Here is a 20,538-nt window from a genome sequence, read left to right as displayed (position 1 = left end):
AAACTTCTCCCAAAGTTGGTGTTAGCAGGATCCCTGTCCTTTGGGGCTTAAAGTCTGGGTTTGCCGAACTGTGGACCAGCGTTGATGTGTATGCTAAATGTAGATGGTAAAACTGATGCAGGGCTATCAGTTGGGTGTGCAGGCTGCAGGGAGAACTTCATGGCATTTTGAAAATTCTTATTGTTGCCACTCTGCATCAGAGATATTCATCAAAATGAATTTATTATATATTCCTATACTGGATCCAATCAGGATGTGGATTTCTGTGCCCATACCTTCTGTATGATATGTGTACATGTGTGTATGTGTGTTTAACAATACTTTTCAGTAACAAAAACTGCTTTGATGAGGTTAGAGGTGGATCTGTCTTTGACTGAATTCCGCTCTAGAGCTAACCTCATTACACTGAGTTTCTAGTTTACTTTAGTTACAGGATTTTAGTCCTACTCCATGGTGGAGTTGCACTTGCTTTTATTTCAGAAGTCACAGAAGCAGCACTGTTATATGCTGAAAAATATTGTTCTATAGAGGCCCCAAGGAGAGGGAAAGAAGAAACTTCACGCTTTCACTCCTCTCTAGAGTTCCTAACTATTTCTGAGCAAATCCAGACTGATGGTTTCATTTTTCTATGCTTGATTTGGAGAAAGATTCTGTTTTGACTGTGCTGCTGGAAGCGTAGTGGCAGCGTGGTATTTGGTGAAGAGATGTATCATGGAGGCACAGGGCCTTAAACAAGTGATATTCAGTCACCAAAGAAGTGACACAGGATTTCTGGTAGTCTGTATCATCTGCTGTTTGGGGAAGCCATGAGTGTATTAGCATTGCATCCATTGCATATCATCATGGGCCCACTAATTTCAATGGACCAGCAGTCTTAGTAAAACTAATATTTGTATCATCTAGAAAGAATTGAAATGAGAAGATCTGATGTAACTGATAATTCCCCCTGCCTCCAAAAACCAAGCTTTTGTTTATATGTATATATGTATATATATGTGTATATATATAGAGTATACAAAATATATATATAGTATACATATATATATAGTAGGGAAAGCCCCATCAGTATCTGTGAATTTATTTACCAGGTTACTTCTTTTAGCTTAGCATGACAAATATATTATTTTTTAAAGAGTGGTGGAACCAAAACATGACAAATATTAAAGCTGAAACAGATTATCACAAGTATTTAGAGAACACACAAACCATGTAGTGCTAATAGGATTTAGAAGAAATGCTTCATTAGAGTTTTTTTAGCATCATGTATGAGATCTAATGAGTAATTTACTGTGTTTTTAAAAAATGTTTTCAGCAGTGATTGCAGGAAATAAAAGAGGCAGATATAATTTTTGGTTTTCAAAACATTTTTAGTTAATGCATTTTCTTGAGTAATGCAAATGCTTAGGATTTTGAAAAGGTCTTTTAAGAATACAGGAAAGAATCATCAATGCATGCTGAAACTAGTGGATGAAAATTTGACACATAATAAGATATTAACACAATCTAGATTACCTCTGCAGAAAATAGTTATGAATCGCGTAGGGTAAAGTAATAACTTTACCCTGGGGAAACCTGGCTGATGATCTCTGGTGGATAGCAAGCACCACCTTAACCAAATGGTCAGAATTTATGTTGCCAATAGTGGAACTAGTCAACAACATGATTTGATACACTGAGAAGAACTCAAGATCACCTCTGTGGTATCCTTGCCCTGAAGTACATAACTTTAATCCAAGCCCGAGGAAACGTAGGCAAACCCAAATTGAGGGATGTTCTACAAAATAACTGGTTTGTATTCTTCAAAAATATCAATGTCATGAAATATAAAGACTCAGAAATGTTCCATATTAAAGGAGACGTGACAACCAAATGCAGCATTGGATTTTCTTTTGCTGTAAAGGACATTATTGGGTAACTGATGAATATCAGTAGGGTCTGTAGATTCGATTATTATATCAATGTTAATTTTCTGATTTAGATGACTGTACTGTGGTTATGTAAGAGAATTCCTTGTTTTCAGGACATACAGGCTGAAGTATTTAGGGCATGTGTGCAATTTACTTAATAAATGATTCAGAAAAAAATACAGAGAAAAGAATAAAGCAAATGTAATAAAATATAAATATTTTGGTAATCTGGTAAAATCTGGATGAAGAGTATCTTGGAATTCTTTACATATTCTTGAAAGTTTTTTGTAAGACTACAAGTATGTCAAAGTAAAACCATTTTTAAAATACAAGGTATAATAGGTTAGCTGTAAAAAGTGGTTTTGATGGGCCAGTGGTGGAGAAGTATTTTCTCCTCATGTAAGTACCTTTTCTCATTTTTTATTTTATTGCAATGTTTATTTTGTAAGGGGATCAGATACCATAACCACAGTACTCTCTGAGGATCTATACACACTGGGTCTTAAGTTATACTCATGATTTACAGGTTCTGAAAGTCCCAGGTTCAAAAACAAAGCACATTAGAGCCAACTACAAGTTAGTCTTGTAGCATCTCTATGTACTATATAAAGATAGTCTCTGGCTAATTTAAGTCGTTTTGTCATCAAGAAATTGAGGGTTATGGGAATGTGTGAAAGTAATTTTATTAACAATTTGAAACCGTGTGATATTAGTATTATGCGGCGATACAGCGTTAAATTAGCTAAATGTAGCCCAGTGCAGAGCCCTGCTCTGCTAATAGCTGAGTGTATTGCTTTGGACCAGATATTAACATGTAGATCCATGAAAGCTGAGGTCCCAGGGAACCTTCTTGGTGTCCTTGAGTAAAATGTTTGCTTTGCAAACACATTACAAAAAAAAAAAACAGAAAAAACTATCTGGGCTGGTGAAGTGTTTTGGGACTCCAGATTTTGAGAATCAGATGTAACTCTTCTTAGTTTAGGGAGATAACTCTGTGACTTAAACCTCCACACACAGCATCTGACAGCGAGTATTCCTGTTTGGGTGGGTGTACACCCTGTGAGAGCACATGTTCTCAGCCTGTTGACGGGAAGAGGGATTTTTCCTGATTGATGAATCATTGCAAACATGACACAGTTAGTGAATGGACTCCTTAGTTCACCTACACTTGTTTTCTACTGCTCACCCCTAGAAGACTAAGTGTTGAGCCTGGAGGTAGTAAAGTGAGGAGGCAAATACATATCATTTAAAAATAAAATCCAAATGCTTTTCTATGTTTTCGGTAAATAGTATCTTAGTCTGCTAAGCCTTCTGGGTTTTCCCTCCTTATGGATGAGATTTATTTGTATTCTGTATTAGAAGGAGAATTGTGTCTATCTTGCCCATCTCACACTCTGAACCAAAGATGTGCATCATGGCAAGGTGGTTGACGGGGCAGAGAGGAACATACCTTGTTCCATGCCTTTCGGGTTAATCCCAAATGACATACCTTCAAACAATCAGCTCAGTGATGTCTTTGGCTCTTCAAAGCTAATTTGACCTTCAGTAGTGGTGAAGTGGTTAAGAACTCAATTGTGATCTTTTTTTTTTTCCTGCTACTTGTTTCCATTCTTAGCTAAAATTGTGCTTTTGCTTTTAGGCCATAGTGTATGAAGGCCAAGACAAGAACCCAGAAATGTGCCGAGTGTTGCTCACACATGAGATCATGTGCAGGTAAGAAATATCTTGGTCTCTCCCATTAATTAGCAAAGAGAAGATGGATTTGCATTTCAAATCTTGGTGAACTTTGGTCTTTTTTTTGTTGGGGGGAGGTACACATTTATCTTGCTTCTATAGACAATCTAAAAAGAACTGTTAGATGTGAGTATTCGGTAGTAAAGTGTCAGGCATCACAGTAGTTCTCAATTATTTATTAGATTTCATCCTGAAAGACGTACATTTCCATTTTGATATCACACTGTTAATGGGCACAAAGCACTGCTGTCCCCTTCTCCCTTAAAATCAAATAAAACAATATAACCCTTTTAGTGTTAATATATGCGCTCAACTGCGTTGCTACTAAAATGAGTAAGAGTTCTATTGATGTCAGCAGAGTCTTCTGTTTGGGTAAGACTTGAAAGTTATAGTTCCCCTTTCTAATTCTCCCACTTGAAAATATGACTGTCCACACTTAGGCATCATTTCTTCTTAAATTGAATGTGGGTTTTTGTTTTTTCTTTTCCCTTGCATCTGACCTCTTAGTTACCCTATATATAACTCTGATAATGTAGCTAATACTTCTCAGAGGTAGTGAGCTTTCAGAGGGATGGCAAAGATGAGTCCCTAAAAGGTATAAAATGACCCATAGATGAGTGTCTTTATTTTTGTCTGTAATCAGACTGAAGCTACATTTGAAAACAGGCAAGTAGATCAAATTAACTTCCATGGCCTCAGCCAGGCTTTCCACATGTGAGGGAGCAGGCCAGGGAACAGCCCTTTAACTTGCGTTCTTATTCTGCATAAAATGACACCAGCACTTTGCTCCTAATATATTCTGAATAATTGGATAAAGCATGAAGATGCCACTGTGCATCAGAGAAAGGCTACTAATTGCTTTGTTAACCATGCAGGCTCTTCCTGGCACAATGCTGGCCTGGCTGCTGACTATTACTGACCAATCCGTTTAGGGCTTCAGCTGCTGCCTCAGCATGGGTGGGCTTTATTTGCTGCTCATGGACTTGTGGGGGAAAGCAACCTTAATACTCTACAGGTGGAAAGAAAAAAGCATTTAATGTGCTTTCTGAGTGAAATCCCAAATACCAACTTCTTCTATGTCTACAATTGTGTATGGCTATACAATTTTCATTTTTTCCCTTTTAAAAATATTTCTAACATTTTATTCTAAAATATATAGGAGTTTCACGTTTTCATTTCAGCGATTTGTAAAACTTGTTAATTATTATGAAAACAGGTTATTTGTCTCTAATTTTAAAACAGTAGCAGAACCCCCAAGATGCGGCAATAGATTTCTTTATATTACTAGGCAAAAATTAATGTTATATTGTACATAGCAATTCTACAATAAAGCTGAGTTGCACCTTTCAGAATTGTGAGTAAAATTCATTTTGGAAAACATTAAAACATGACCTCTTTCTTCTTACTATCTTTTTGACCATATCTCTGTTTTGGCTTCTTACAATTAGCATGTCATTAGAATGAATTTTCCATGTTGTACTACATGTGATTCTAGCAAAATAGGAAACAGACAGGAAGATGGATCTCAACCAATGGGCCAAATAACATCTATATATCATAGATTTGCATCTCATATCTGCACATGTTTAGACTATGCTAGAAATCATTCTATTCTTGAAACACTTAAAGATATATTATGCCTTTCACACATAGGCCTACCCTCTATTAATGCAGTTTATATTTTTCTTGTTTTTAAAATTCATTGGTCCAAAGTACTTTATTATGCTGGTTGGTGTGCTTTACTGCTGATGTTCTTTCTATTTCTCAGAAACATAAAAATAGCAAAAATAAAATCCTCAAGCCACTGAAGGCAAATGATGATGTTTGTACCGCGTGGCTAAGAGGGAAAAGTCGTATTCAAAATGTCATCCTGCTAATGTTACAGATTACGGGTTTTCCTGGCTGCCTATAGATGTATAAGGGGTACTGTTTGTTTACCAGGCCGCCATGACCCTATTACACAAACCTGTCATCTATTGTGTGGCTAACAGTCTTTTAAATTGCAAATCTGATGCTCTTTAGGGGGCTTTAGGAAAAAAATTCTCACTTTCCACACTATCCTATTTCTCTTGATTTCTTGCCTGTTGTAAGTGGAAGTTGGGATGTGCTGAATTTGCACCAGGGGTGCAAATGCAGGCTCAATTATAAGCATAAAATTAGAGTCTGTTCCCCATTAATCAGGCTGGCTAATTGCTATGCACCACCATTAGCCATATGGTGTGAAAGACAGCTTGCTCTCCCCAAGATGAAATTTCTTCATTGCAGACATGAAATAGTGAGGGCCCTGGATTTTAAAATAGCTTGTTTTAGATATTTAATTTCTAAACAACTTTCCGCAGTGCTTTCTATCAAAGCTAACGGCACAATAAAACTTTGCGTTGATGTCGTGAAAGCTGTATATTTATAGTATATTGGCTATGGTGAAGGAGACACAGAGAATTTAGATTGACAAGACAAGGCTTGGTATGATTCTGTTTTGTTGCAGGCAAAGGGAAAAAAAAAAGAAAAAAATGAGAAACACCAGAGAATTGTGTCTCAGGTGGTTGCAAATTTTAAAAATCCATTGTGTTCTGTCTAAAAGGTGACCCCACTGCCTGGGCTGGCTAAGGGACTTGCCACCATTGGATTATATTATAATTGTTATTACCACTCAGAGACAAAACCTCTTTGACTTGACATGGAGCCCTTTCTGTGAAATTCTGAGAGAGTCTCTGCCTTTTTGGTAAACTGAAATCTATCATATCAATCATCATTACATTTTGCTATACCTGGTGGCTACGCTCTTAAAATAATACGGCCCAACACGTGATTTTCTAAAGCACGATTCTAAAAGGGATTTGATTAAAGGGCATCCTGACATCCTGTGTTTAAATGTGGATGGAAAATAGGAACTATGCTTGGTCAGTGAACCTAGTTCCCAGAGCTCTGTTTGAGGAAGACCTCTTTCCCTCATCAGTGTATGGTTTCTTACAGGACCATGAATTCTCAGGGCTCCCTTGAGTTTCCTTTTCTTCCTTTATCTTTTACTGACTTATTCTGATTCCATCCTTCAGATTCCCACTTACGCATGGCTTCTTCAGGGAAGCATCCCTGGCTCTCAGCCTGAGTCAAGTCCCATTGTTATGTTGTCCTGTAAACAGTGGTCCCCTTTTATCCATGAAGGATGTGTTGCGTGACCCACAGTGGATACCTGAAACTGCAGATAGTACCGAACCTTACATACGCTATATTTTTCCTATACATGCATGCCTATGATCATGTTTAATTTATAAATTAGACATAATATGAGATGAACAACAATGAGTAATAAAATAGAACAATTATAACAACAAACTGTATGAAAAGCTATGTGGATATCGTCTCTCTCTCCAAATATCGTACAGAATCCCAGCCTTTTGGGAGGCCAAGATGGGAGGATTATTTGAGCCCAGGAGTTCAAGACTGGCTGGGCAAGATAGTGAGACCCCCCATCTCTATAAAAACTAAAAGAAAAATTAGCCAGTTGTGGTGTGCGCCTGTATTCCCACCTACTCAGGGGGCTAAGGTGGGAGGATAATCCAGGCTGCAGTGAGCCATGATTGCACCACTGCACTCCAGCTTGGGTGACAGAACAAGACCCATCTCGACACAAACAAAAACAAATGTTGTACGGGACCACAGGTAACTGAAACCGTGGAAAGCAAAACCATAGATAAGGGGGACTACTATCTGCTTTGCTTTTCTTTCATAGCACTCAGCACACTCGTAACTTTTTGCCCACAATCTGTCTTCCTTTGCCAGCCTGATTGCTTTTTGAAGGCAAGGAAGTTACTGGGTGTTCCTCTGTCTTCAGTTGTCCTATTTGTGAAATGGGGGATAATATTATTTATCTCATAGGATGGTGATTAAGATTAAATGCAATAATCCCCATAAATGCTTATCACAGTGCCTTGACACACAGTAAGTACTGAATATCTATTGTTATTATTAATAGTAGGAGTATTTGTGTGAATAGCAGCAGCAGCAGCAATATTTGCAGTGTGGGTCTAAGTACCCAGTGCGCAGTTGTTCAGTGTGAATGCGGATAAAAGAACTTTGAATCAAAGTGAAATGTCTACTGAAATATTCATGTACTTTGTTCATTCTAGTTGTGGTGGTTAAGGATGTTTTCATTTATTCTTTTAGTACCTACTATGTGCAAAACACTCAAAAACGGAGAGCCAGAAAAGACTTGGTTCTGCAGTAGGGGAGCTTATGGTGTGGCCTGGGAGATGATATCAGTTGGCAGATAACGAGACTGCACTCTAGAAAGGGTTGAATGTGATGAGAGGTTGAGGCAAAGGGCTATGTCTATTCAGAGAAGGGAGGAAGTACTTGTAGGTGGGTAGCAGGAATAGGGAGAGGGATTTTAGAGGGTACATGAAGTGTTTGGGCTTGTCTGTTGCAATCCAGCCAAAATTTCTCTGTGGAGAGTCCTGCAGGTGGATGGTCCTGAGTTCTGGATCTGGAAATAAAGTTATGGTCAAAGATAACTGACTTCAGAGGTTGTTTCCCAAGGGTGAGAGTTGAAGCTATGGGCTTAGATGGGATTGACAAGGGAGGGAGAATAGAAAGAGAAGTTATGGTTATATTCTTGGGGGAATAATCACGCTTAGCAAGAAGGCAGGGTGTGTTAGAGAATTCAGAAAAAGAAGCTTGAGCATAGGGAACATAGAAATAAAAGGAGGAGGCCAGGCACAGTGGCTCATGTCTGCAATCCCAGCATTTTGGGAGGCCGAGGTGGGCAGATCACTTGAGGCCACGAGTTCAAGACCAGTCTGGCCAACATGGTGAAACCCCATCTCTACCAAAAAATACAAAAATCAGCTGGGTGTTGTGGTGTGCGAACCTGTGGTCCAGGGAGGTTGAGGCATGAGAATCACTTGAACCCAGGAGGTGGAGGTTGCAGTGAGCAGAAATTGCGCCACGGCACTCCATCCTGGGTGACACAGTGAGAATCCACTCCATCTCAAAAAAAAAAAAGATAAAAGGAGGGTGTTTCAAAGTGGGGGAGTCATATAGCAAGTGCTAGAGAGATCCAGATGGACATGAAGGCTGAGAAAGCACCAGACGGTCACTGGTAAACTTTAAGAGGAGATTCAAGTATGTGCTGAGGGCCTGGATGCCTGTATTACGTGGTTGAAGTGGCAAGGAGTGACAGGGACTCTTATAAGAAGGATGTTGGCAGTGAAGAAACTAACTTAGAGAAAAGAAGGAGCGTCCTTTTAAAATTTTATACAATGGGAAAACTTGATAATGTTTGCAAACTGAAGGAAAGAATTAATCAGGGAGGGAGGAATGGCAAATGCAAAACAGAAGAGGAGTCCTTGGTGGGGCTGGTCCCAGGTAAGACAGGATGAGATGGACCTGCGAGCTCAGGTACTTGAGTTAGTGTGATGAGGATGGATCACATACCTTAAGACATGGGAGGAAGACAGAGGATAGAAGAGCCTATTTATGTCATGGATTCTTTAGAATCAAGTCATCTTTATAGCTATTAATCAGACTAGTCAGATAAATCATAGATCTCAGTCTCTAGCCACTTTAGGGAAATATGTAAAGCATCTTGTTTTTTCCTGTAAAGTTTCAAGTTTGGAATGATGCTTTTCTCCCATTGAGAAACGCACTATTCGTAGGAAAAAGTTCCATGTCCCTAAGATGAAGATCTGCCGATCCCATGACTGGGAATATTTAGGTGTTTCTTGCTCTAGTTTATGAAGCTCCAGAAATACACCACCTGTGTTAGGCTGGTGAGAAAGAGACTCGTAAGTTCACTTTTCTCTGGATGCGCAGAATTGTTTGGGAGACACACAATTCTGCTGAGGAAACGGCTGCTGATTTCAGTCCGCAGTGTATGTACCACACCAGTTGCTGGCTACCTATGCCCGAGACTGGCCACATTGTTCTCCTGTCACTGGGGTTGCAGGTTCGGAAGGGTTGTAAACAGTGGCCTGCTTTTAAAATCTTACCTGAGCGACAAAGCAAATTAGGAAAATCCAAGCCTTGCAAGATGCCAGCGTGGGAGAGCAAATCCCAAGTCTGTGCCTGATACAGAGCCCAGCACGCATAGTAGGAGCCTAAAAAATCGTGCTTTGAATGGATGAAGGTCCATCAGTCACACAGTAATGAGGACCTAATTATCATTGTGATTTCTTTTATTAACACTGTCACTTTTTCCGTTAAGTGCTTTTGCATCTGTTTCATCTACGGAATTGTTTCAGTATGAGCCCTCGTCTGCCTTAAACATAAGTGAATTCATTCTCCTTTCAGCTTTTCCTTCCTGGTTAATGCCTCTCCTGTGTATAGTGGAGGTCGGTGCCCACTCTTTGTCCTTCTGAGCTTAGCAGGAAGAACTATGGGCAGTTCCACCTGAAAAGGGAGAACTCACATGGGCAGGAAAGAGCATCGTGGCGACAAAGGAGAGGTCCTCGCTCTGCTCAGCTCTAGGAAGCCACAGGGGGCTTGATATCAGCTCAGTCTACAAGAAGTCTTTCCTTCCACCACTTGTGGTTGATTTTTAATTTTGAATATAAAAGCATATTGCCATATGAAGCAGAACACTAGGCTGGGCGTGGTGGCTTGCGCCTGTAATCCCAGCACTTCGGGAGGCCAAGCTGGGTGGATCGCTTGAGCCCAGGAATTTGAGACCAGCCTGGGCAACATGGTGAGACTCAGCCTCCACAAAAAAAATACACAAAATTAGCTGGGCATGTTGGCATGTGCCTGTAGTCCCAGCTACTTAAGGGCCCGAGGTGGGAGGATCACTTGAGCCCCAGGAGGTCGAGGCTGCCCTGAGCTGAGCTGAGATCACACCACTGCACTCCAGCCTGGGAGTACAAAAAGAAAAAAAAAAGCAAAACACTGCAAAAATATAAAAATTAAATGCATATCTTCCTTTCTTCCCCACTGCCTGTTCCACTCTTTATAGGTTAACTCTTTGAAGTTCCTACATTTAAGAAATATTTCCTGATGGCCTACTGTGTGCCAGGCTTAGTTCTAGTTGCTAAGGATACAGGGGTGAACAAAACGGTCTACGACTGTCTTTGTGGGGCTTATATTCAGGTGAGAGAGACAATAAAAGAGAAATGAATATAAAATGCAACATGGTGAGTGCTATGAAGAAAAGTGAAGCAGATAAGGAGCTAGAGTGCTCTAGGGCAGTCAGGGAAGGCATTTCTTTCTTTCTTTTTTTTTTGTTTTGAGATGGAGTTTCGCCCTTGTTGCCCAGGCTGGTGTGCAGTGGTGCGATCTTGGCACACTGCAACCTTCATCTCCCAGGTTCAACTGATTCTCCCGCCTCAGTCTCCGGAGTAGCTGGGATCACAGGTGCTCACCACCACACCCAGCTAATTTTTTTTTTTTTTCGTATTTTTAGTAGAGACGGGGTTTCGCCATGTTGGCCAGGCTGGTCTCGAACTTCTGACCTCAGGTGATCTACCTACCTCAGCCTCCCAAAGTGCTGGGATTATAGGTGTAAGCCACCATGCCCAGCAGGGAAGGCATTTCTAAAGTCATGACATTAGGCAGAGACTTGAATGAAGTGAGGGAGTGAACCATACGTGTAAAAACCATCTCTTCCCCTCCCTCTCTCCCTTTCACTCTTTCATGCTTTCATTTTTCTCCCAGAAATAGGACTATACTCTGAATAGTATTCTGTGACTTGGTTTTCTCAATTCACAATATACTGTAGATTTCTTTCCGTGCTGGTGCTTCTAACCCTACCTTCATTCTTTTTAATGCTGCATAGAATTCTGTATACACATGTATGTGTACACACCCATCCATATATATATGTACATACCCATATGTATGTATGTACACATATATATGTGTGTGTGTGTGTATATATATATTTAACAGGATCATATTGTAGACATTATTTTGTAGCAGACACTATTTTGAGGTGCAGAACAGAAGCTGGAATAGCCCATTTCAGGAATAATGACTATATGATGCAGTGATGTGACCCAAGAAACAGGAAACATATTGGGCTTATTTTTCGTACTTGGCATAAAGATTTTTTGTAAGTGGTGAGTGACCTCCAGCCCTTTATTCTTTTTTCTGTACTTTTCTTCATTCTCCCCATTTCATTTCTATCTTTCCTTCTACACTTCTGCTCCTTGCATCTGCCTATTTCCCTGGGTCCCTTAGAAAGGAATGCTTCAATTCATCGAGCTGCTCTCAGGGGCATTTTTATTTTTAGATGACGACCGTGCTTAAGTCAAAAGCAAAAATCTCAGGCCTAGTGTGGCATGCTTGGGGGAGGTGGTTTGTTCTATGGGGTGGGGTGGGGTGCACCTTCCTTCCATCAACAATGCCTGCCCAGAAGGTCAGTTTGGATTTATCTGTCACCCTTTTATTCTTCTGGATTGTGTTTGCCCCCCAATATATAACATTCATTCATAAAATTATTAATTTATTCAACCAATTAATATTTGAGCTTTTCTGTTCTACCCCGGGCCTTATGCCGCTCATTAGGTAAATAAAATTGATAGTTTCTTCCTCTGCGAAGTCTATGAGTTAAAGGAAGAGAAGAATAGGAAGAGGGAGAAAGACAATAACATATATGTAAAAATATAATTTGCATTGTGTTAAGTGCTTTTTAGAAGAAAAAAAAAAACAGAAAAAACCTAATTTGGACTAAAGGTGGGGTGTCAGGCCAAACCTCTCTGGGGAAAGAGCTATAGGCTGAGCTCTGAGGGTGAGAAAAGGTTGGCTAACTAGGGAAAGGTTGGAGGAGAGGCCCGCCAGGCAAGAGTCGGCCAGGGTCTGGGCCTGAGGTCAGATTGAACAGGGCACAACTGAGAGGGATTGAAATGGGCCAGTGAGGTAGGAGTTTGGCAAGTTGGAGGAAGGGGGCAGGAGGTTGGGAGGTAGTCTGGTATCATGTCATGTCATGGATTTGTTCTAAGTGCAGTGGAAAGCCATTAAAAGGTCTCAGGCGGTGAGGTGGCACAGTACCACTGACATTTGGAAAAGCTCACTCTGGCTCTTGCAGGCGGTCAGAGTGGAGACAGAAAAGTAGGCAGCCACTGCAGAGTCCAAGGACTTGGATGGAGATGGTGTAGTGGGGAAGGAGAAAATCAGATAGGCTTGAAAAACAGACCCTTGTGCATGGGTATCAGCAAGCAGGTTGGAGGAGTTCCTGGAGGACGTTTCTCCCAGCAGGTCTGTGGGCAGCTTGCATTGCCTACTTGGTGTTTTGAAAAGGAAAATGAAGGAGAAGTAGGTTTTCTCACCTGACAGTTTTCCTCCATGGGTAAAGGAGATGTGGGCTCTGTTGATGGGCTGCTTTTGGAGACCTGCTGCTTCTGCAGAGCACAGGGCAGATTTGCTTGGACTTGAAGGAGGAGGGGACTGAAGGAGGTAGGTTCAGGGGGTGATAATGATGCTTCATTGTGGCTTTAGTGAGGCCAGTCATGAAGCCAAGTCTTTACACCCTTATTGCCTCAAGCCTGTTCCCTGGCATTTAGAGACGGGTCCTGAAATCGCTCCATTTTACAGATGAGGAAACTGAGATCTTGTGAGGTGAATTACCTTGCTCAAGTTGACATAGGCATCTCTGTCAGATTTCAGAACCAGTGTTCTTAACCGCTATACTATTCTGAGAAGCCCATGATATGTAGGTATAGGGGATCAGAGTTCAGGGATGGAGGAGTTACATTTTTATGTATTTTCTGGTATGCATTTCAACTGCTCGTATTTTCCACTGCTTCAGCTACTTGTTACTTTATCTGTCTCTTAGATATCGAGATACTTTGGGTTTTCCATCCCAAAAGTAGCAGTATATAGCAGAACTCAGGCCTGGAGGAAATAGTTCCCTCTGAGTCAGAAGGTGAAAGGCTATAAGGTAGACAGAGTGGTTTTAGCTGAGGCTTTGTCAAAGGAGATACAGTTCTTACTCTTACTCTCTGAATATATGAAAGAAAAACAGAAGACACCTAAGAGTGGAAACTAATTCTCTTCTCAGAAACATAGTTATGGCAAGAAAAGAGACCTTCCAATTTTGGTGAAGGACTCCCTACGTAGGGGTATATTTCTGGGTCCTGAAGATGAAGTTCAATATTTGATTCTCTCCAACGGCCCTCTAAATGTAGGCTGTATGATTCACTAAGTTGCAAGTGTGCATGTATGCGTGTATCTCTTTGTGTGTACGCGTGTGTGTGTAAGAGCAAGAAGTGCATATTTGCTTGTGGTGCCTGGTGAAATACAACTTTTGGAGGACCTCCCTCCCCATCTACTTCGCTGCTTTTTTAAGTGTGCCCCTGGTGCAGATCTTGTTTTTATTTGCAAACAAGTTTCAGATGGATTGTTTTCTGTTGATCGCTGTACTTTTCAAAAACATAAAATGTGCACCCTTTAGAAGGCATCTCAGTTTTTAAAAAACTGGCAGCCACACCTGGCGGGGGAGATTTTAGTAGTGGGTACTTTTTGAGCCTATAGGCTGTTTCTTCTCTAATATAAAGAGCATCCTCTCACAGAGCTGTGCTAATCTTTACTTCCAATGTCCATAATGCCCCCAGAAAACTGAAGTGGGGGCCAGAGCAGGCTTTTATAGCCAGAGGAATGTGAATCTCCACTTTCTTTTATCTTACCTCTTCCTTGTCTTAATTATTGTATTTTACCTTTATTCTCATGAAAATGGTTCAAAAGCAAACAGTTCTAGCTGTAGGATTTTTGGAAAGGCTGTGGTTGAAGGAAATGCCGCCCATAAAGAAGAAAAGAGAAGAAAAAGGAATCCATTTAATACAAAATGACTGGAGGGGGAGAAATCACTCATACTTCATTATTGATGCGTTCCACACAATTAGTGTGATCTTGAGGGAAGAACGTTTGAGCCACCCACAACCTCGAATATTCTCATTGGGTAGAGGTAATAATAGTGCACTTCACAGTGAACTCTGCCAGCACCGCGGGCAGTGATGGGGAGACCCCATCTTGGGGCTCTCAATCTTGGCTCTGGGAGAGCCCCTCTCCCCCACCTCCTTCTCTGAGCAGGGAGAGGTTAAGCCTGGCCATTAACCCATAGGTGACCCAAATAGAATTTTCTGTCCCAGGGATCCGTTGATTGCCAGGTATGGCTTTGTGGTAATTCTAGCATTTGCAACCCAGCAATTTGAGCCTTCTGTCTGCCTAAATGATGATTTTACATTGTAATGGTTGTACTAAATCCTTTCGCTTTTGCTCCATAGCCGCTGTTGTGACAAGAAAAGCTGTGGCAACCGAAATGAGACTCCCTCAGATCCAGTGATAATTGACAGGTAGGGACCACTCTTCTTTCACTGGATTCTTATTCCTCATTATAATGAAACACCTGCCCTTGTGTTGCTCATGGGCGAGGGTTAGGAATGCATGTGGCCGAAATTTGCCTGTTGGTCTTGACTTATGCTGCACTGAGCGATTTTGATTCCTGGGAAAGCCATATGGAATGTTCTTTTAGAGGCCTGTTCCTTGGATTGCTCCGGTTTTTGCCTGATTCATGCTCCTAAAGGAATATATTTTTTCTTTCCTGACTTTCTGTGGCTCAATCCTCATGCTGTGCCAGGAAGCTTCAGAAATAAAATAATAATAGTTTGTGATTTATGAAATGTGGTTGGGTGCTTATAAATATTTAACTTTTATTTGAAAAATGTTTGAATCATTATCACTTTTAGCTACAGTAGTTCTGTTGGACGTAATCCATCTACATTTTAAGGTTTTATTTATGCATAAAAGCAGTTTAAAGAGATCTGTGAACCAAGATTTTCTACTGTTATTTGCTGGGTTTGATTGCAGTATGAGACTATATTGTAAGTTGATTAATTTATCCTGCTTGTCTTAATTATTGTGTTTTTAAACAGATCCATATTACTAATCTGACATGACCAAGTAAATCACTGTAGAACAATAAATCTGTTTTAGTTGTTCGGTGCAATTTCAAGTCAGTGTGCACGCATTATGCAAAGTCGCATTCCAAATATTCATTTTACATTTTAATTATTGAAATTCTTTGTATGGAAACATGTATGATAAACCATTTGTTACATAGCATTACTCATTGAGAGTTAAATGGCCTGAAAGGTTTATAGATACTGTCAATTGTCAGCTAGGAAAAGAGCTAGCATCTTGTACTAGCTGGAAAAAGAGTCTTGCCAATAAGACTGACCGATCCCTCATTGAGGAGATCAACGGTTGAACAAAAATTCCTTTTTGGATTTCAGCAATATTGATTTTTGACAACAACAACAACAAAAGAAAAAAAAATCTTTTTTTCTATCTTTTTTGGACTCATTTTATCATTTTTCAGTTAACAACAACGACAAAAAACAAGATGTTTACTTTGCTTCATCATAATTTATGCCAAAAGATTGATTGTCGATTTTGGATTATGTGAGTCTTCAGGCTTGAACCCAATTGATTGCCAAGTAGCTTTATAAAGGTTACATTTCAATCAGATATTTTAACTAAATATTCCTCACTAATATTCACTAATATATATATATATATATTTTTGCTCCATATAAAAGTATTAGTATATTTGATTCAAAGTTAAAAGATGAGAAGGTTTGACATACGGTGATGTGTGTGCTACCTATAGAATTAGGATAACATGTTTATCTACAAAAGCAGATATACTGTTCATATAATTGCTTTTTCTGCGATTGAACATAAATCTCCAAATGAATAAGGTCACAAGTGAATTTAACCTTTATGCTGGTTTGTTTTATTTAAATTTACCTCTCCAAAATATCATTTGTTATTTTAAGCATTTTTCTTACTCCTCTGTTGAAAAGAAAGTGTACTGATCAAAGGATCAGCCCAAATAGTCCCCCAAAACTTTGAAACTATAAACATTTTGTTCTGCCATGCAGTTCCTTTTGGTTTAGATGATGACAAGAACCTTACCTTGCCACCCTCAATGAAAACACTTTTTTTTTTTTTTGCTTGTGAATGGGTTAAGCTTTTAAGTTCTTCATTTGGTTTGAAGCTGTGACTCTGATATAGAAGGTTGATATGACTGTGGTTTGAATAACATTTGATTTTGACCTGTTCCTGTGGGTTGCGATGGCATAAGAAACTTGACTCAGCAGCACTGTAATTAGCCTGGCCCCTGTTTTTGAAACAGGATTGTGTTACCTGGATTGCATTAGTGTGGCTTCTATTGTTGCCGCCTTGCATCTGTCCCAGAAGGGTACTTAAAACCTTTTCTTGGCTGGGGTAGTTCAAACAATTTAGGCAAAATAAGTATGCACTTTATGCTGTTGGTGGCTTCGGAGATATTACTCATGACATTTATCCTTTTCATTTTTTTTCCCTTTTGGTTTGACAAAGTAGAAAACAGTGTGTATCCAATCTTGGTCTCTTCAGATAGAAGTACTTTAAAAACAGCTGAAACTCAGTGTATGTGCACAAGCCCCACAGCATATGTTTATTCGCTGGCTGTTGCCATTGTCTCTGATGAACTATCTTTTCATGCAATGATGCCAGTTGATATGCAAAACCCCATTTAGCTATTTTTATTTGCATCTGAGTTTTCAGAATTTATTTGTCCTTCAGGCTGCCAAAGGTTTTAAAAGCTCCAGTCCTGTCTGTGCTGATACGTGAAACTTCCATTTTTAACAATGAGAGAAGAGAATAACAACAAGAAAAGAACTTATGCAAGAAAGGGCAAAATAGAAAAGGTTTTTCAATTCCATAATATTGCTGCAAAGGGGAAAAAATGATGGCAACTGTGTTTGAATTTCATAGTTTCCAATTTGATTCTATATTGTTGATTGCATAATATCTGTGTTACGTGCTTAGGGTTTGATTTGCTTTCAGATTTATGGATGCGAATCTCTGAATATTTTGTAAAAATAGGCTTTGAGGCCTGCCTTCAGTAGCAATAGAAACTGTTTTCAACAGATGCATACTATATGTAATTACAGAGCTGAGAGTACAGGCAATCTTTGCATTAGGATTTAGCATAGTTTTAACACGCAGTTAACTTTTGAGCACCAATAATTTTTAGCTCTCTTTGCTTGTCCTTCGGAATTTGGGAGAACACTGCTATTTTTATCAGTCAAAAGACTTTTAGCAGTGGTTATTCAGGAAAACTATTTATAGGGTAGAGAGAAGAGGCTTTCTGGTCATAGTACAATCGTGCAGGGCAAGCTATTTCTGTGTTAAATTTTGGCTGTATTATTTGCTACCAGTGACTTTGGGACATCAGCCTGGCATATCCTATCAAAAAAGTAGAATTAACAAAATCAGCAGTTGCAAACGGTGATTTAGAAAAGGGGCTTCTATTATACTTCATCCTTATGGCATGCACAGACTAAGAAAAATATGACCCCAATTCTTTCTACAATCATGACAATTTGTCAAGTCACTTCAAAAAAGTTTATAGAAAAAATGCTGTAAATGTAGGAAGTGCACATCTGGAGTTGAATGCCAGGTTACATTTCTGTGTGATGCCAAATAGCTTGATTAAGAAGCACATACCCAGCCTGCACTCAGTGATCCAGATATTTGAGCTGCGTAGACATGGGAAAAGTCAAATGTGTTATGTTCAATAGCAAATGACCAGGAACTAATAACAGCAGATTTCATTATTTTTGAGGTAAAGGGCTATGTGTGGTAATTATTGTTAAAGTAAAAAGAAAAAAATGACTTCTAGTTATTGAATTAAGGTGGAGATTGATTTAACATATTCACAGAGTAACTAGTATTTCAATTTAAAAGGTTTGCAATAAACTTCATGTTTAGAAATTGAATAAATAGGAGTTTTATTACCACATTGGATATCCTTGTGTCCTAACCTTTTTACTTGGAGTTATCTTAGTTCAATAAATAAAACCTCATTAGACTATTCCCATTTCAACGAGTTTATTAAATTTTGCAGGAGTAATTAGCATAAGTTGTGCTAATTTTTCTGGAAGACTAATGAGGGAGGTTCTTAATTAGGTTTACTTTGTAAGAATCAGAAAAGATGATAATGACAAAAGTCACATAGGGTAGTCTGAATTGGGAACCCAGTTTTTCTGCATCTATTAAAAAATCTTTCACTTTCTATATGGAAACTTTTAAATAAATGTTGAAACTGAATATATTAAGTATACAGACTGTTATTCCATATCTAGTTAGGATGACCATTCATTCTTGATTTGCTTCCCAAAACTCTTTATTTTCCTAAACTATCTTTGAGCGATGACATGGATGAATACAGATAGTCTTATAAAAACATTTCTTTCTCCAAAGTATGCTAGAGGCTTCTTTTCACACAGACTCCTGAAGTTTTTGGCTAGATTTCTGTTGCTTATTTGCAGTGGGGTGGGATCCGGGGCAGCTTGATGTTTGTGTGTTTGTTTCAATTTTGAATTAATGCAATTGTTGAAATGAACCATTAAGTAAGGGTGACAACGTGACCGTCATTCCTTGTGCAATGAATCCTTAACTGGTAACAAGTGGATTTTTTTTTTAAGTAGATAGAAATACTAAAGGATGAAATTCCATCTCAAATTGTGTTCTCCTATTGGTGTGAACTTAGACCTAGTTTTTAAAGGATATAATGTAGCTCCAGTAACCTACAAGTTTTGGGTTCCTCAAAACCGATAATTAAAATGTGGATGTTAAAAGCCTGTCAACTTATGTACCTCTAGGAATTTTGAGTTTGTTTATTGTAATGTTAACAGAATTACCATGCCTTTTCCCCCCATTTTTAAGAATTCCTATATCTATATGTAGAGCTATGGGATTTAGGCCTTGACATGTGACATAAAAAAATACACAAATTTTGTAAAATGAAAAACCCAGTCTGTTTGGAATTACTTCAGGTCACACTTATCTAAAGGTCTCCTATAAAGGAAAAAAATGCCTATATTTGTTTTTTCCAGATTTGTCTAAAGATCTTCCACATCTAGATCACTTCCATTTAGGTAACACTAATTGGGTTTGTTTTATGATTATCTGAAATAGAATGTTCAGTAATGAAAATATTAGAATGCCCGTTTGCCTGTTGATTTTATATGATGTACATCACATGAACAGAAAAGCTTAACCATGTTAGGGTTGCTTGGATAAACAAGTTTATTGAAGATTCATTCTTTTTCTAAGAGGTATAAATTCTGTGGTAAGACTTTTCAGAAAAGTGCAGTGTTGTCTTATCAACAAGCTAATTTTCTTCATTAAATTGACCCCAATGTATTTATATAACATATATGCCCATATGTATAATAGGAAAACAATATAAAAACTTTAGAATTAGAAGAGATCTATCTATCTAACTATCCATCCATCCATCCATCCATCCATCCACCCATCCACCCACATACTTTTTACCATTGGGTCGGGCGTGGTATATATTTGCCAAGGATTGTAGAGGCATCTGGGTCTTTCAACAATCAATGACTTTCTTCTGTCTTTTATAATCAGAGGTAAATTCCAATATTTATTTATTTTTTGTCATCCACATCAAGTCCTCAATTAACAAGAACATAAATATATACTTGTATTAAAGTTGCAAATGAGGGTTTTAGTCAGTTTCATGATTTCATTTCAATGCCCTTTCAACTCTTATCATTTTGGTCTCCATCCAGTTTTCAGAAGGACCAACCACCATCAATGCGTAATCATTCTGCACTATACGCAAATGGCTGTCTGGGGCATGAAGAACCAGAGGTGTAAATGCGTTTCTTAGCGTTCTGATAAACCTTTTGTACCACCTGATTTTGTAACCTTGACTGCTTGGTTAAAATAAAAGGAGGAGGAATTCACTCTCTAAAATTGCCCTAGGCAGGATAATTATTGTGTTTTTGGTTGGTTTGAGAGGTTTGCATTGTTTCAAAAGTGAAAAGCCAGCATTGACACTAAGCATGAATTTAAGACTGTTTATTAACCCTAGTGTGTTTAAACATTTGTC

The 20,538-nt window shown here is 39.0% G+C and overlaps 1 protein-coding gene across 18 annotated transcripts in view; it reads left to right on the top strand.

The window, feature by feature from the left end:
• EBF1 (EBF transcription factor 1) overlaps positions 1-20,538 on the top strand; it is a 404,709-nt gene that overhangs the window by 11,858 nt on the left and 372,313 nt on the right. For all 18 annotated transcript variants that reach the window (XR_648665.4, XR_002522962.2, XM_009209495.4 and 15 more), the window contains exons 5-6: positions 3,547-3,620; positions 14,852-14,920. Coding sequence is in view for 16 of the 18 variants with exons in the window: in XM_009209495.4 (XP_009207759.1) it covers positions 3,547-3,620; positions 14,852-14,920 (143 nt within the window). In the remaining 2 variants the exon portion in view is untranslated. The remainder of the gene's footprint in view (positions 1-3,546; positions 3,621-14,851; positions 14,921-20,538) is intronic.

The sequence above is a fragment of the Papio anubis genome, chromosome 5 (genome assembly GCF_008728515.1).
Source record: "Papio anubis isolate 15944 chromosome 5, Panubis1.0, whole genome shotgun sequence".
NCBI lineage: Eukaryota > Metazoa > Chordata > Mammalia > Primates > Cercopithecidae > Papio > Papio anubis.
This window is presented reverse-complemented; position numbering and strand designations above follow the sequence as displayed.